Below are 14,947 nucleotides of genomic sequence, written 5' to 3'. Positions count from 1 at the left end.
GGTTGTTCTTTTTTTTACAATAACTGCCTAAGTAATATTTGAATATTTTTTGAAACAAAGAAAAAACACAATTTGCACAATTCTGCAGCATCTGTTCATTCAAGGCAGGGACGCCCGTCGCTATTGCTCTTCATATCTTCATATTTGTTTTTCGCAAATTTTTGTTTTTTAAACCAACTGATAGCTTTGTGACACAGTAGTTTGACATTAAAAATCCCCTAAAGCTTTAAACCCTACAATCGGCCCCGGTAAACAGTAGCAACAGTAGTAAAAATGTTGGATTGAGCAGCCGATATGTCCATTCAGCAGCATCACTGATGTAACACACGTGAAACTCTCGGCGTATTCATTGTTACATCATGACCTTCACATGCCCACTGCCCGGGCCTGCCTCGCGATGGCCGTTATCAAAAAAAACTCAAAACCGATACTAAAAATATATCTAATCTTCACAAAAAACAAGTATTTTGTTTGTTGCTACCAGATTGTTGAGGATGCGAGTATATGTAACTCAAAATCAGTTCTATAATATTTTATTAAAGTGGTAAAATATTCAGGCAGTAGACGCGCAGCTAAAATGTGGGGTCCTTCAGCGGTTCATGGTGCAACATGTGTTGGATAATTCGAGAAGAAGCTTCGTAGTTCCTTTACGCACTGCAGCTCAAAGACAAGCAGTCTCTCCAGCTCCCAGCTCCGGGGTTTTTAAGACACCTTGTGGAAGTCCGCAGTTCAAGTCTTCGCTCTTCAACATTTTGCTGCTTTTTGTGCTTTGTCACTGAAAGCTTTGACTGTATTTAGTTCGCCTGTTAGCGGAGTTGTCAAGGAAAAAAGAGAAAATGTTGAGTGTCGCCAGAAGTGTTTCAAGGACTCTTCCAACCGGGAGCTGCACAAGAAACGTGTCATCTTTGATTAAGAAGGTAGGTTAAACATATTCTTAATATCAGTTTTATATATATGTATACGAGCAAATGTGTGGCGTTTTTTTTGTGGGATTTGACAGCTAGCCGGCTAGCTTAGCATTAGCTTGAGGCCACCCCATGTCGTGTGCTGCTCGTATTTTATGTCATTTCATCCTGTGTTGTTCAACTGGCAAAATAACACATTTATAGACAAGGTGATGTGTTGTTAAATATCCTAATTGGCTGTTAACTATTTAATAGTAGCTCGAGTTTGCTCTGCTGCGTAATTACAGGTGTGTGTGTGGGGCTAAGCTAACGCGTCCCGTCTTACAATGGACGTCACGTGAATTTATCAGACGTCTAATTCAAATTAAAAGAAGAAAATAATCTTAATTTGCTCCTAATCTAATCATTTGAGTCGGTAAATGTGCTGTGAGATGGTGTTTAACTGGATCCGAGGCTGTGGATCTGTGACCTTCATTGAGGTGTCCCCACCCCCAACACGCTGCACCACTTATCACATGGTGTTCCCAAGTTTCCATTAACACAATCATTTTATTTCATTTATTTATTTAATGAATTGGGACAATGCACATTCATCATCATCCTGGGTGCTTTAGGCATCAGTGTAAATGCACCGGACTTGACACACATGCTAATTTTCAGTCCCAAGCCAGAGACTTGCACAACACTAACACACCAGACTTACACTACAAATCATACAATGGATATTTGCAAAACCAGACCGAGGCAGACAATGTTGAAACAAACAGTATTATAACAAAACATTTTGACCCACAAGGTTTTTTTTTGCCTTGTCTTATCTTGCCGAAACTAGAACCTCACTGTCTGCAGTTTATAATCTTAGCAAATATCTTATATTAAGCATTTTTAGCTTAATGTTGCCGCCCTTTCTGTTTCAATTAAAGAGGATTTCCTGTAATATATGTCTGTCTGTGCTTACATTTCTTGATTTCCTTCTCAGATTATTATTTTTTTTATTGTGATGTCCAAATATATGAAACGATCACACCTCAGCACATCTGTTTTGTATTGACTAACAGCTGTGTAATTCTTGTGATGTGTTCGTAGGCCTGCTGGACCGGCTTCCAACCAGACGCTCTCAGAGCCCTGTCCAGGAGGGACTATGCGTGAGTATTGACAGATACATAAGAACTAAGATCAACTTATACCTTTTACAGTAAAATCTAAATGATCCGTATGGGTGCGTGTTGCAGGTCTGAAGCTGTCAAAGGCGCCGTCATTGGCATCGACCTGGGAACCACCAACTCATGTGTTGCGGTTATGGAGGGAAAACAGGCCAAGGTGAGGATGAGCACACGCCGCACATGTCAGTGACACTGGGTTAAGTAATCGAGTTAGGTTTCTACCCAGCACATCTGAAGGGAAACATGAATGTTGAGATGTTGGCCCTTGTGGACTAGATTGAGAGAAACTACCTCTGTTTGTTGTTCTGTATTTGATTCAAGTCTTATCTCTTGTTGAACTAATGAGTGGTTGAAGTTGATGCTGAGTTCAAGAACTGCGTGTTGCGAAATTCTGTCAAAGGTTAATCAGGAACAAGATTTAGTTTGATTAATATACATGGAATGTATATACACTGATCAAGCATAACATTATGACCAGTGACTGGAGGAGAAGTAAATTAAATAACATTGACCTTTTTGTGTCAATTAAATGTTCTGCTGGGAAACTTTTGAGCCTGGCATTCGTTCATGTGGATGTTACTTAGACATGTAGCACCAACCTAGACCAGACACCCCCACCCCATAGCAATCACACACCTTGATGGCAGCAGCCATCCCCAGCAGGATGCAGCCTGACACAGACACACACACAAGATGCCTGAGCAACAACTCAAAAAAACACAAAGAGCAGAACAAGGTGTTGACCTGATCCAGGGTTCCTAGACAAGTCTGGAATTAGATTTTATAAATTTCCAGGTCAAGTATGGAAAAATATTCATGTTTGCAAGACTGTTATCACGGTTCAGTTTTGTAAAACCTGAAATTATGAATATCTAAAGAATGAGTTTGTTCTTAACTTATTTGTAAAAGCTGCTTTAATCTTCTAGAACATTATTTGGTGACATGACAGCACATATATTCAGATTTATTAAAACTAACGATTAATTCCATAATTTATTTACATGATGCACAACTATTTACTCAAATACCATACATTTGATTTATAGAGAATTTCAATTGTGTAGGAACCTTGTAGATCTCAAACTGATCCAGTATCTGTGAGATGACCCCTCCTCTCAACCCAAAGGCCCCCAATAACAAAATTGTGTTACCAGACACCACAGGAGGCCCATGTCCATTCTCTGATGAGTCACAATTACTCGATTTCACAATTAATCTCAGTATTAAGCGCTACAACTAATTGATTGTAACGTTTCCTGAATACCGTCAGAAAATATTATCCCGGAACCATAATTAAGGGCAACTCAAACGTAACGAAAACAAAGTTACGCAACACCCACACAGTGTTTCCCCTACATTCATTTAGGAGTGTCAGGTCACCATTCCTAAATCCTAGCCGCCGCTCCTTTAAATTATTTTTTGTATTGACACAAATACACCACTGCCGCACGTCTCCACCTTCACTGCAGAGTCATGCACTCATGAGTCGGGTACTAGCGACTACGAAGGTAAACAACAGATAACTGTCCTGCTCAGTATCTACTCTTTGAGGTTCTTAATCTACCAGTCACCACCGGTCACTTTTTAAACTTCCTCTAGTGTCTCGATTCGCTGGACGACGCTCGGTTTATCAATAAAGAACGAGGATATTATGGCCCAGAAGTTTAACACCACATGTCTGTTTCTGTTTATTATCTCGTCTTTTGATTGTGACGTTCCCGCTACACGCTGGTCTGTGGACAGTTTCACGAAGCTGCACGTTAAATTATCCGACGTTTCATCGAGTGGTTTTCTTTTTGCTTAAGTGCATGTGTGTACGAATATAATTATTGGATCATATAATTAGTAATGTAATTATATTTTGGCATCAAAACACAGAGATAAAGGAAACTTTAAGACCTTTAAGGAGTGTTCATGTGATTTTACATATGAATAGAGTTAATAATAATAATGCATAATAATCGCGATTATCGTAATTATCATGTCTCTGACAATAATTGTACTAAGGAAAACTGTAATCGTGACATCCCTAGTCACAACTGTTTTGGAGGCACGAGGGAGGGTGGTCATAATGTTATGCCTGATTAATGTGTGCGTGTTCAGTAGCAGGTTATTGCATTTGTTTTTTCATTTTGCTCTGTGTGCCCACATTTATTGAAAGACGACACACGTTCTATACGTCTAGACAGTGTCTGGTAATATTATATTAAGTTTATATTAATAAGTGTCTGGTTCAAGCGACAGGCTGCAGTGACTCGGCGAGGGTCTTTTTTTTTTTTCCATTGTTCTTCAGGTTAAATTAACAGTCGGTTAAATTGTCTCATGTGCAGGTGCTGGAGAACGCAGAGGGAGCCAGGACGACTCCTTCGGTCGTCGCCTTCACTGCGGAGGGGGAGCGTCTGGTGGGCATGCCGGCTAAACGCCAGGCCGTCACCAACCCCCAGAACACGCTGTACGCCACCAAGAGGCTCATCGGACGCCGCTACGACGACGCAGAGGTCCAGAAAGACTTGTGAGTGATGTTGTTAAAAACTATTAGGCATTATTATTTGATAATTGTGTTTTACACCTTATTCTGTAAATAGTTTGTGCGTTTTTACCTGACGTAAGCTTCTCTCTTCATAAACAGGAAGAACGTCCCGTATAAGATTGTGCGTGCGTCTAATGGTGACGCGTGGGTCGAGGCTCATGGGAAAATGTATTCTCCCAGCCAGGCCGGAGCCTTCGTTCTCATGAAGATGAAGGAGACTGCAGGTACAAAACAAAACAAACAAAAAAAAGTCTTTTTACATCTTCTTCGTGTGAGCAGTATTTTTTTTTGCTAATGATTTGCTATTTGTGTTGTAGAAAACTACCTGGGAACTAAAGTGAAGAACGCCGTCATCACTGTACCAGCCTACTTCAATGACTCTCAGAGACAGGTACAAACACACACACACACTTTGTTTGATAAAAGTAGACGACAAAATAAAAAAAATCAGAACATTTACCTCAATATTTTTTTAAATTTATGTAAGTGAAGTGTGATTATGTGAAGGAAACAGGGTATGTTATACATAATACTATGTAATCGGAGAAGTTTTAAACAATATTTTTTTATTATAATTAAATTATTTCTGTATGATGGAGACATACAGACATACAGAACATGCAAAAAAACATGCGTGTCTGTTTACATATGTTTGTGGGAGAAGGGAGTATCTCTTGTGTCTATTGTTTTTTTTTATGTAAAGCACTTTTGCTGCATCTTTTGTATGAAAAGTGCTCTATAAAGTTGTAGCTGCTATAATGCAGCTACTGCCACCTGTTGGTACTTGTCTGTTACTGCAGTGACTATATACCGTTATTTTCTATTTATTTATATATGTTATTTGTGTATATACACGGTTATATGCCCTTTATTTGTTTGTGTAAACGACACTGTTATAAGAGACCCTATTAGAAGCCACTATTAGAAGAAATACGGTAGTCAACAAATCTAAAAAACAACATCTTGATGTCTCCTCGGTTCCCAGGCCACTAAAGATGCTGGACAGATCTCTGGTCTGAACGTCCTGCGTGTGATCAACGAGCCGACGGCTGCTGCTCTGGCCTACGGCCTGGACAAGACCCAGGACAAGATGTGAGTGGACGCCGGTGGAGTTTGATGCTTTAAGGAAAACATTTGTCAGAACTTCGCCTTTACTACCATTGTGTGTGTGTGTCTGTGTGCTTCCAGCATCGCCGTGTACGATCTGGGCGGAGGAACGTTCGATATCTCGGTCCTGGAGATCCAGAAGGGCGTCTTTGAGGTGAAGTCCACCAACGGTGACACTTTCCTGGGAGGAGAAGACTTTGACCAGCACCTCCTCAGACACATCGTGAAGGAGTTCAAGAGAGAGGTAAGGAGTGTTTCGCTTTGTCTTAACCTCTGGTTTTTCTTTGTCTTCTTGGTTTTTCATGCGTGTTGTTTGTTTTTTGTTTTTCTTTAGTCTGGTGTGGATCTGACGAAGGACAACATGGCTCTTCAGAGAGTCAGAGAAGCTGCTGAGAAGGCAAAGTGTGAGCTGTCGTCTTCACTGCAGGTAAATAGAAAAGAGTCCTTTTAATTTACTACCCTCTTGTAACCTTAGTGGACAAAAACACCCACGTCCAAAAACTGCTATAAAAAGAGATTAATATTTTTTTCATTTGTTTCTGCATAAATCTCTTGAACCACTTCAGCACTTTACAAAACAACTAAAAATTCAATAATCTTTGAGGATTTTTAACCCTTTAAATGCCAGTTTGATTACTTGAAGTCACTGTTGTAGTTATGATGGAAGTCAATGGGACATTTTTGTCTAAGGTTACAAGAGGGTTGTAAATTTTAAATTTGATGCTACACAAAAACTAATAATACGATTAAGTTAATGTTTTAGATAATCTTAGTCATATCCAAGACTGATCTGAAAAAAATTCCCCAGCCACCCAACGTTAGTTTTATGGAGAAAAGCAAATCTTTATTTATTTATTTGTAAAAACGGTGATTTCTAGTAATTAAACTGTCATTTAAAGGGTTGAAATTCCTCATAATTTTTGAATTATTGGTAGATTTGTAAAGTGCTGAAGTGGTTTAAGAGATTTATGCAGAAAAAAATTATTATTATTATTATTATTATTCCGCAGTTTTTGGACATGGCTGTTTTTGTCCGCTAAGGTTAGAATGAAGTTTTATCACGATTATCTAATAATGTAAACATAAAATAAATGATAAAAGAAACACACATCTGGTCATGAGACGGAAAAAAAGAGTCTTATAATTGTTTCTCAGATAAGAAACACATTTCTGAGGTAGGAATTAACTTCAAACACTATTTACACAATGAATGCATATTAAAACATATATTTAGATATATAAAAACTACAAATTATACTTTCTCAATACCAGTTTTAGTGTCTTGCGATGCATCGTTACATCCCTAATCTTTAAGCTTTTTTTAAACCATGTCTTGACTCTGTCACATGTCTGGGATGATCTTCATTCTTGACTCTAGTCCAGCGCTCAGTCAGCTGTCCAGGATCTCTGTGTCTGGCTCAGTGTTACAGTGCTGGTAGAGGAAGCTCCTGAGTTTTGCTCCACTGCAGCAGATTCTGTTTTAGTTTCTGCTGCTGCTGAGCTGCTGCAGGACTCGACCCAGTGAGAGTGGACTGTCCTGATTCTGATCCTGCAGGACAGACCTAGTACAGGGTCATACAAACATCTGGTCCACAAAAAAAAAAATGAAAACCATCCGTTAAAAGAATACACCAAGTGATATGAAGTAATATTTTTTTTTTCTCTTTTCTTAGACTGATATCAACCTCCCCTACCTAACCATGGACGCCTCCGGCCCCAAACATCTCAACATGAAGCTGACTCGCGCTCAGTTTGAAGGCATCGTGGCCGACCTGATCCGTCGCACCGTGGCTCCCTGTCAGAAAGCCATGCAGGACGCCGAGGTGTCCAAGGGAGACATCGGAGAGGTGCTGCTGGTGGGAGGCATGTCCCGCATGCCCAAGGTACGTAATGAACGGTGCAGTGTGGATTACGTTTTTGTTCAGATTTTAACCTCCGAGCGGTTTAATTTCCCCATTTGTCTTTATTTGGGATTAGTAGGATATAAGAACTATAAAAAACAAAGCATTGTATTTGAACAGGAAGTAGTTTTTGGAATAAATGATGTCCTCATGTGTGGACATGGGGATTATTTCATATAATAAAATAATATAAATATAATGAAGTCACCAATATGTAACAAAATATCCAACTGTTCATTTTCATGTCTAAACATTGCTGTGCAAAACTTGCAAATAATGAACATCCTCATTCGAGTAATTGCTAATTAGCAAAGTTGTAGCTTGTTACAATAGATAGAATCTGTCATATTAAATTAGAAAAGTTAATAATCATAAATAAACAAGTTTGAACTGTAAAATTTAATTAGGTTTTGTGCCTTGTCCACATTTGATGCATGCACAGCTGCAGAATGAATCCACTGAAATGGCCGCTATCATGTTTCTACACCAACTAATATCTTGTTAAAAGTTTAAATGAAGCAAATTAAGCTGCCACAAACCTAAAATTTAATGTCCCCATATGAGGACCCAGGGTCTTCAAGAGGTGCTTTTATATTAGATCTGCTAAATATGTCCTGTTTGTACTTGAGCTACACTAAAGTTTAATATGGGGGGATCAGGAGAACTTCATGACTGGTCATAGCTGCTGTTCACGTATAAATACACGAGTAACGCACTCGCTTCGTCTCTGCAGGTCCAGCAGACGGTCCAGGACCTGTTCGGCCGCGCCCCCAGCAAGTCCGTCAACCCGGACGAGGCCGTTGCCATAGGAGCAGCCATCCAGGGCGGCGTTCTGGCCGGCGATGTCACAGACGTGCTGCTCTTGGACGTGACTCCGCTGTCGCTGGGTATCGAGACTCTCGGAGGCGTCTTCACCAAACTCATCAACAGGAACACCACCATCCCCACCAAGAAGAGCCAGGTACGTGAACGCACCACTGTGCAGGTAACGTTTGTCTCCGTTCAGACAGCGCTGACCTACGTCACTGCCCCCTCCAGGTGTTCTCCACAGCGGCTGATGGACAGACTCAGGTGGAGATCAAGGTGTGCCAGGGCGAGAGGGAGATGGCGACGGACAACAAGGTGCTGGGTCAGTTCACTCTGGTGGGAATCCCCCCCGCCCCCCGCGGCGTCCCTCAGATCGAGGTCACCTTCGACATTGACGCCAACGGCATCGTCCACGTCTCCGCCAAGGACAAGGGCACCGGCCGCGAACAGCAGAGTGAGTGTCGGTTTAAAGTATTAAAATCACAGCTGAAGCCTTCACATGAAAGTTAAACCTGTTCGTTTTAATTTCTAAAAGTTTTTTCACATTTGAAAAAAGTGTTTATTTGAAGTCCTCAAAGTGAAGTCTCGCGTGACAAAAATTGTGGGATATTACGAGACAAGACTTTACGAGAGTTGCGGCTCATTCACAAAACACCTTTTAATGCAAACGCGTACAAAGTACTTTATGAAAATTTCAGGACTATCACTTTTATTTTTGAAACACCGCTATTAACAAATGAGTTGGATTCACATTCATGTGTGGATTAAAATTCTAGGCGCTGATGTTTATGCACGGAGCTGTAACCACTGAGGAAATAACACTTCCAGTCATTTCTTGTTAAACAGCCACAAAATTTGGCAGCGAAATAACGTTCGAGGATATGAACACAGAATATTTGTCTTTTAATTAAAAGTTTACAGCTTGAGTATTTTTCTCCCCCGAGTGCCTCAAATGGCCGCGCTCCCTCCGTTCGCGTGACTCCGTAGTTTAATTAGCAGCATCTAAATGTCAGATCCGTCGCCTGATGAAGCTCATCTCTTCTGGCTCATCCTCTTCCTCAGTTGTGATCCAGTCTTCTGGAGGCCTCAGCAAAGATGACATTGAGAACATGATCAAGAATGCAGAGAAGTACGCAGAGGAGGACAGAAGGAGAAAGGTAAGACGATGCACCGTACTTGAACCTGCCACGTTTCTTTCTTTCTTTCTGTTTGGTGTTATTCACAAGACCTGCCACGATATTCATAAATCAATTAATCACACAATAAATGAGAACATGTGCATGCTCGCCTCTGGCTCGAAACATCGCAAAATGGTGTGAGCTCACAGAGAGTTGAGTTCCTACATTACAACATTAGAAAAATTTTCATTTTGAGAGTTGTAACGCAGCATTGCGTGTTAAGGAAACTATACTTTTTATTCCTATTTTGCTAACAAAGACGGAGTCCATTTTATTTTTATTGTTTGTTTTATTTAGGATATTTAGGATGCCAATGTTAAATACTCTTGAGAATTAAAAGTTGAGTTGCTTTTGAAAGGGTTTACTTGGATTATTACGCCATGTTTTCATGACATTAACCGCTTGAGACCCGAGCTTTTATTTGGTCTGTATTTTTAATTTCTCCACGGTATATTTGGGATCAGTAGGACCTAGGACGTATGCAAACTAAGCATCATGTTTGAACAGAAAGTAGTGAAGAAATTACGTCCTCATATGTGGACGCTGGTATTATTTCATTATTTATAGCAATTAAACTGTTTATTTTAATATCTGCAATTCTATCGTTGCTCAGCCATGTTCAAACAGTGAAGTCCCAATGTCCTCAAGCAAGTACTTGCTAATTAGCTCGTTACTATTGATAAGATGTGTTAAATTTGTGAGTCATAACAAACTAGAAACGTTAATAAGCATAAATAAGTTTTAACCTTTGCTACCACTGGACTAAATCGGCCTTTAATGAGCACGATGGGTTTACATGAAGCGGAATAAGCTGCAATAAAACCTATAACTTCATGTCCCCATATGAGGACGCAGATATCGTGTTATCGTGACGGACAGAGGTCGTTAACTGTGTTTTGTGGCTTCAGGACCGAGTGGAGGCCGTGAACATGGCCGAGGGCATCGTCCACGACACAGAATCCAAGATGGAGGAGTTCAAGGACCAGCTTCCCGCTGATGAGGTACAACTGGTTTAACGTAGACTTAATTATAGACTAAACACATGTATGTCCACGTTTAACACAACAGCCTCAACAGGACAACACAAGAAAAATAAACCTGTTCTTAAATACAGTGGAGAGACGTATTCTCAGTTCAGCTCCTGAATGAAGAAGTTTTGAATGAAACCAATATGAAATAAGTTCAGCTACTACTTGTTACATAGCTGTGAGTTTTGGATTCAGTTTAAAGTAATTAATTAACAATTATTTATTTATTAATTATAGATTCATATAATTTTGTAAAAGATGTATCTAGAGCATGTTAATGATGCTTCAGACATTCACTTGTGCAAGATTAGTGATGTGTGTGTGCACCCTACACATTTTCCACCTCTCTTGTCCTTATTCACTCCGGTTTCTCCCTCTTTGATTCGTCCAACCACCAGTGCGCCAAGCTGAAGGAGGAGATCACAAAGGTCAGGGATCTTCTGACCAACAAGGACTCAGAGACGGGAGAGAACATCAAACAGGCCGCCACCAACCTGCAGCAGGCGTCGCTCAAGCTCTTCGAAATGGCCTACAAGAAGGTAGGAGCCACGTTCAGTGTGTTTAAATAAAGTTAAAGGATGGCGTACGAGGCACAATTGGGTCAATGCCGAGATGTTTGCCGCCTTCTCTCCCCCTCCTCGCTTCTGTTCTTCTCCCTCGATGCGTCTGAGCAACATGAATAATTTTGAATGAACTCTTTTTCTTCAAACACCCATCTGTTTGTGCGCCTGTAACATTTCCACTGGAAGAACACAAGTTGTCAGCCTGCTGGCTGCATTGACAATTAATCGAGCTGTAACACAGACGGTGGAGACACAACAACAAACAGACACAGAAACACTGTGTAAACACAACAGAACAAGTGACGGCACAGGATATTACATGGGTTATAGTTTGGAGGGTTAGGTTTAAATTCTTCTTTAATCACGCACATAATGATGGAAAATGACAAACCTCTCCACTTCTGGTGCGTCTGCTCTAGATCCCAAAAAAAAGACGCATAGAATACACCACTTTAAGTATTTAAACAAACTTTTAAGTGTAAATGTTGGTGATGTTTTAGCTTTTATATTGAGCCTAGACAAGCTAACGTTAGCCTTAGAGCAGCACTACAAAAAATGCTACCGACATGGTTCACAAACACAGACTGTAAATAAGGATGAAGATGGAACTGCGCCTCTAAAATGAAGCCAAAGCAAATAGAGCTCCCCCTGGTGGCTGGAGGCTGCAGTGCAGGCCATAAGCTCCACCCCCTCCATATTAGTGGGCGGGGCTTGAGCCAAACTGAAATACTAAAATAAAATGAATTCAAGGCTAGTTTGTCACTTTAGGTAGTTAATATAATTTATTGTATAACTTTTGTGATGCAGTAGAACCAGGATGCGACATCATGGTGACTACCAGTTGCCATGCCAACTGCTCTGTGAAGCTGTCCTGTAGGACCACAAGTAGGAAAAAGTAAATAAGTGCAGTGTACAATTCAACAGTACCTTGTAACTGGTGGAGGTAGAGCAGAGTGCAGTATTTAAAACAACCAGGGTTGACCAAAGTGCTATACAGATCAAAAAGCTGCACAGAATGTAAAATTTACCCATACAGTGGCGCAATTACAATAAATAAAATACACATTGTGATAAAATGGAGCAAAACAAATGAAATATAAATTAAATTTTTGCCAGATGTCAACTTAAACTCGATTAAAAGCTCCACTCTCGAATCATACTGATCAGACTCTGGTCGTGTCATCCATATTTATATACAGTCTATGCTCCAGTAACATCTGTAGTTATCATGCTGCAGATGGGCCCATTAAATCATTTGGCTGGGCTTTAAGTGGTGATTATTCCTTGAAACATGCCCCATAGTGAAATCTAAACATCACACAGTCTGTGAGTCTGTCAGTTTAAAGTCTGGGTGGTTTTATACTCGGTACAGGGAAAAATACGCATTTAAATACTTTATTTAAACTCATAAAACGTCGATGTAGATGGAACACATCAGATATTTGCAAATTAGAGATTGCACCAAGTACATATTTTGGTTTAACTATATAATAAATAAAATGTGGATTAGTTTACTTCAGTTTACATCAACATTATTTATTCACTTTTAGGCGCATTTGTCCCAGAAGGGAGATTTATTTCCACTGGACTGTACACACACATTCAGCACAACAGAAAAATTGGATAAGACAAAGTGTTCAGATCAACATCAGCTTGTGATATAAGACAGTGAATGTGGTGGACATGGATGCTCCTTCTCATGTGAGCTCAACAGAATTTAAAAGTCCTGTATCTGTCTGTATTTGATGATGTGGTTTTTTCCAACAAGATATTTCACAGTGGCACCATTGGAGATGATTCCTGAAGGATTAGAGCTGCATTAAAAAGTAAAACCGTTAGATGGCTGAAACCAGATCTGCCCACTTATAATATATATATGGATTCAAATACTATGGGATCTTTATCAAATGGAGCAAGTAACATACACGTCAAGGCTCCAAAGATCCATTTTTGTGGTTGTGGTTTACTTCCTCTCTGCTTGTGTGTCTTGGAGTTGAACATCTAATATTTTAATTGTAGGTCTAATTAACACTGAAATATGTTTAATTGCATATGGATACAGCTGGAAAGGAAGATAATTGTACCCGTTGATGTAAAAAAAAAAGAAATGCAAATTGAGTTGTGTGAGGTCGGGTGTGGGAAGGCCGATGGTTTTTGGTTTTCCAGGTGTGTGACGGGTGTTTATTTCGGAGTTGAATTCACATCCCTGACCTGGTCTATGCTCCTTTTCTACCTGCAGATGGCAGCAGAGAGGGACGGCGGCAGCAGCGGCGGCAGCAGCGGCGGCAGCAGCGGCAGCAGCGGCAGCAGCGACGGCTCGAGTTCATCGGAGGGAGAGAAGAAGGAAGGCCAGCAGTAGACACTTGCACTTGGTTGTCACAAGGTTACCATGACAACAGAGGACTCTTTGCCTGGAGGGGTTTGGGGGGGGGCGTTAGTCATTCTTACCGTAATATATTATTCTACTGTGTTTTGGCAGTAAAATACTCGCAAACAAATGATAAATGTCCGCGTACGCTACTCCACGACCCGTGACCTGTCTGTATGTAATTTAACTGTGTCAGACACAATGTTTGTGTATTTTTTTTTTTTTTTTTTTATTTACGAAAGCTCTTGATTCACATTCTGAGTTAGGTGAATGTTTGTCTCCTCTCGTTGTTTTTGTGCGTCATCTTCAGGTCGTAGCAGTTTTGCGCCACGGGGTTCACGCAGAGATTGGAGTGTCATTCGATCTATTTAACATGACACGATATAACAGGACAAAGCTCTACATCTGTTTATAGAGATCTTGTTTTAATAGTGAGCTCGCAACAGCTTCACTGTAATGTGAACCTGAACAGAACTGCTGTAGTTAGGTTTTCATTTCATCATTTTCTCTTTCTTTACGAATGCTTTCAGGAAGGAATTGTGATCCCATTGTGATCTGTGTGAGGATGAGTTCAAGCTTTAGTTAATTTCTCAGATCCTGTGTAGTGTGACAAACCCGATCTTTGAGTTTCTTCGCATCCTCTTTTTGTCGCCTGAATCATTTCTGTCTGTACGGTCCATGTGAGATGAGGCAGAGGAGTTGGGATTATTGAGGCTGAGATTGCACAACACAGGATGAGGCCTTAGTTCACCTCCCATTATTTCACACGGACGCCAGGATACAAAGAACCGGTGCAGGGGTTTTGAGAAATGTGAACCCGCAGAAAGAAATCGTGCCGCTGCCACAAACTGCTCCGTGTAACTTTCTCCACGCCTGGTTGTTGTTGGTGATCCAGAGAACGAGGTGGGAGGTAGTGAAATGTTTTTTTTTTGTTTTGTTTTGTTTTTTTGCTGTTTTGGGGGGAAATTATAATATTACTGAGTGAAATTTTGAGGGTCACGATAACTGTTGTCTTTTCTAATAAAAAAAATCAAATGTGAACGCGTGGTTTAATAATTATATTTGTATAATTTGTAAGTGTTGGTGGCGTTAATGAGGAAGAACTGGGAGAAATAACAGGTTTCTCTGCTGCTGCCACCAACTAAAGACATAAAGTTATTATTAAATTATTATTATTTCCAACGCCCACTATCAAAGTTGTCTTGAGTAACTTTCTACTCTGTGCATCATGCAACCTTCTCTTTCAGTCTTTAGGGAAAAAAAAAAATCTTCAACTAAAACCATTTTCAACAGATCAGCCACATCATTGACCCTTTCATGCATAGTGGTCACTTTAGGGGACAGCTATTTAAAAGCTGTTTGTTTTGTTTTTTTGTTTTGTTTTTGTACACTACAGG

General features: G+C 40.2%; 1 protein-coding gene across 1 annotated transcript; it reads left to right on the top strand.

Annotated features, from left to right (window-relative positions):
* The first annotated feature begins 627 nt into the window (after positions 1 to 627).
* Positions 628 to 14,591, top strand: hspa9 (heat shock protein 9). Its single transcript, XM_047584758.1, has 16 exons — positions 628 to 917; positions 1,992 to 2,050; positions 2,138 to 2,225; positions 4,399 to 4,580; positions 4,698 to 4,822; positions 4,916 to 4,989; positions 5,584 to 5,690; positions 5,787 to 5,949; positions 6,040 to 6,132; positions 7,379 to 7,588; positions 8,340 to 8,567; positions 8,645 to 8,867; positions 9,476 to 9,570; positions 10,500 to 10,592; positions 11,018 to 11,158; positions 13,422 to 14,591. The coding sequence occupies exons 1-16, from the start codon at positions 837 to 839 to the stop codon at positions 13,539 to 13,541; spliced, it is 2,082 nt and encodes a 693-aa protein (XP_047440714.1). The 5' UTR covers positions 628 to 836; the 3' UTR covers positions 13,542 to 14,591.
* The last annotated feature ends 356 nt before the right edge of the window (positions 14,592 to 14,947 follow it).

The sequence above is a fragment of the Mugil cephalus genome, chromosome 5 (assembly GCF_022458985.1).
Source record: "Mugil cephalus isolate CIBA_MC_2020 chromosome 5, CIBA_Mcephalus_1.1, whole genome shotgun sequence".
NCBI lineage: Eukaryota > Metazoa > Chordata > Actinopteri > Mugiliformes > Mugilidae > Mugil > Mugil cephalus.
Note: the sequence above shows the minus strand (reverse complement) of the source record. Positions and strands in the feature narration are given on the sequence as shown.

Coding starts and splice junctions, on each gene's coding strand:
- hspa9 (XM_047584758.1), top strand. CDS start 837: ATGTTGAGTGTCGCCAGAAGTGTTTCAAGGACTCTTCCAACCGGGAGC. Junction 2,226..4,398: donor TGGAGGGAAAACAGGCCAAG/GTGAGGATGAGC, acceptor TCTCATGTGCAG/GTGCTGGAGAACGCAGAGGG. Junction 4,823..4,915: donor GAAGATGAAGGAGACTGCAG/GTACAAAACAAA, acceptor TTTGTGTTGTAG/AAAACTACCTGGGAACTAAA.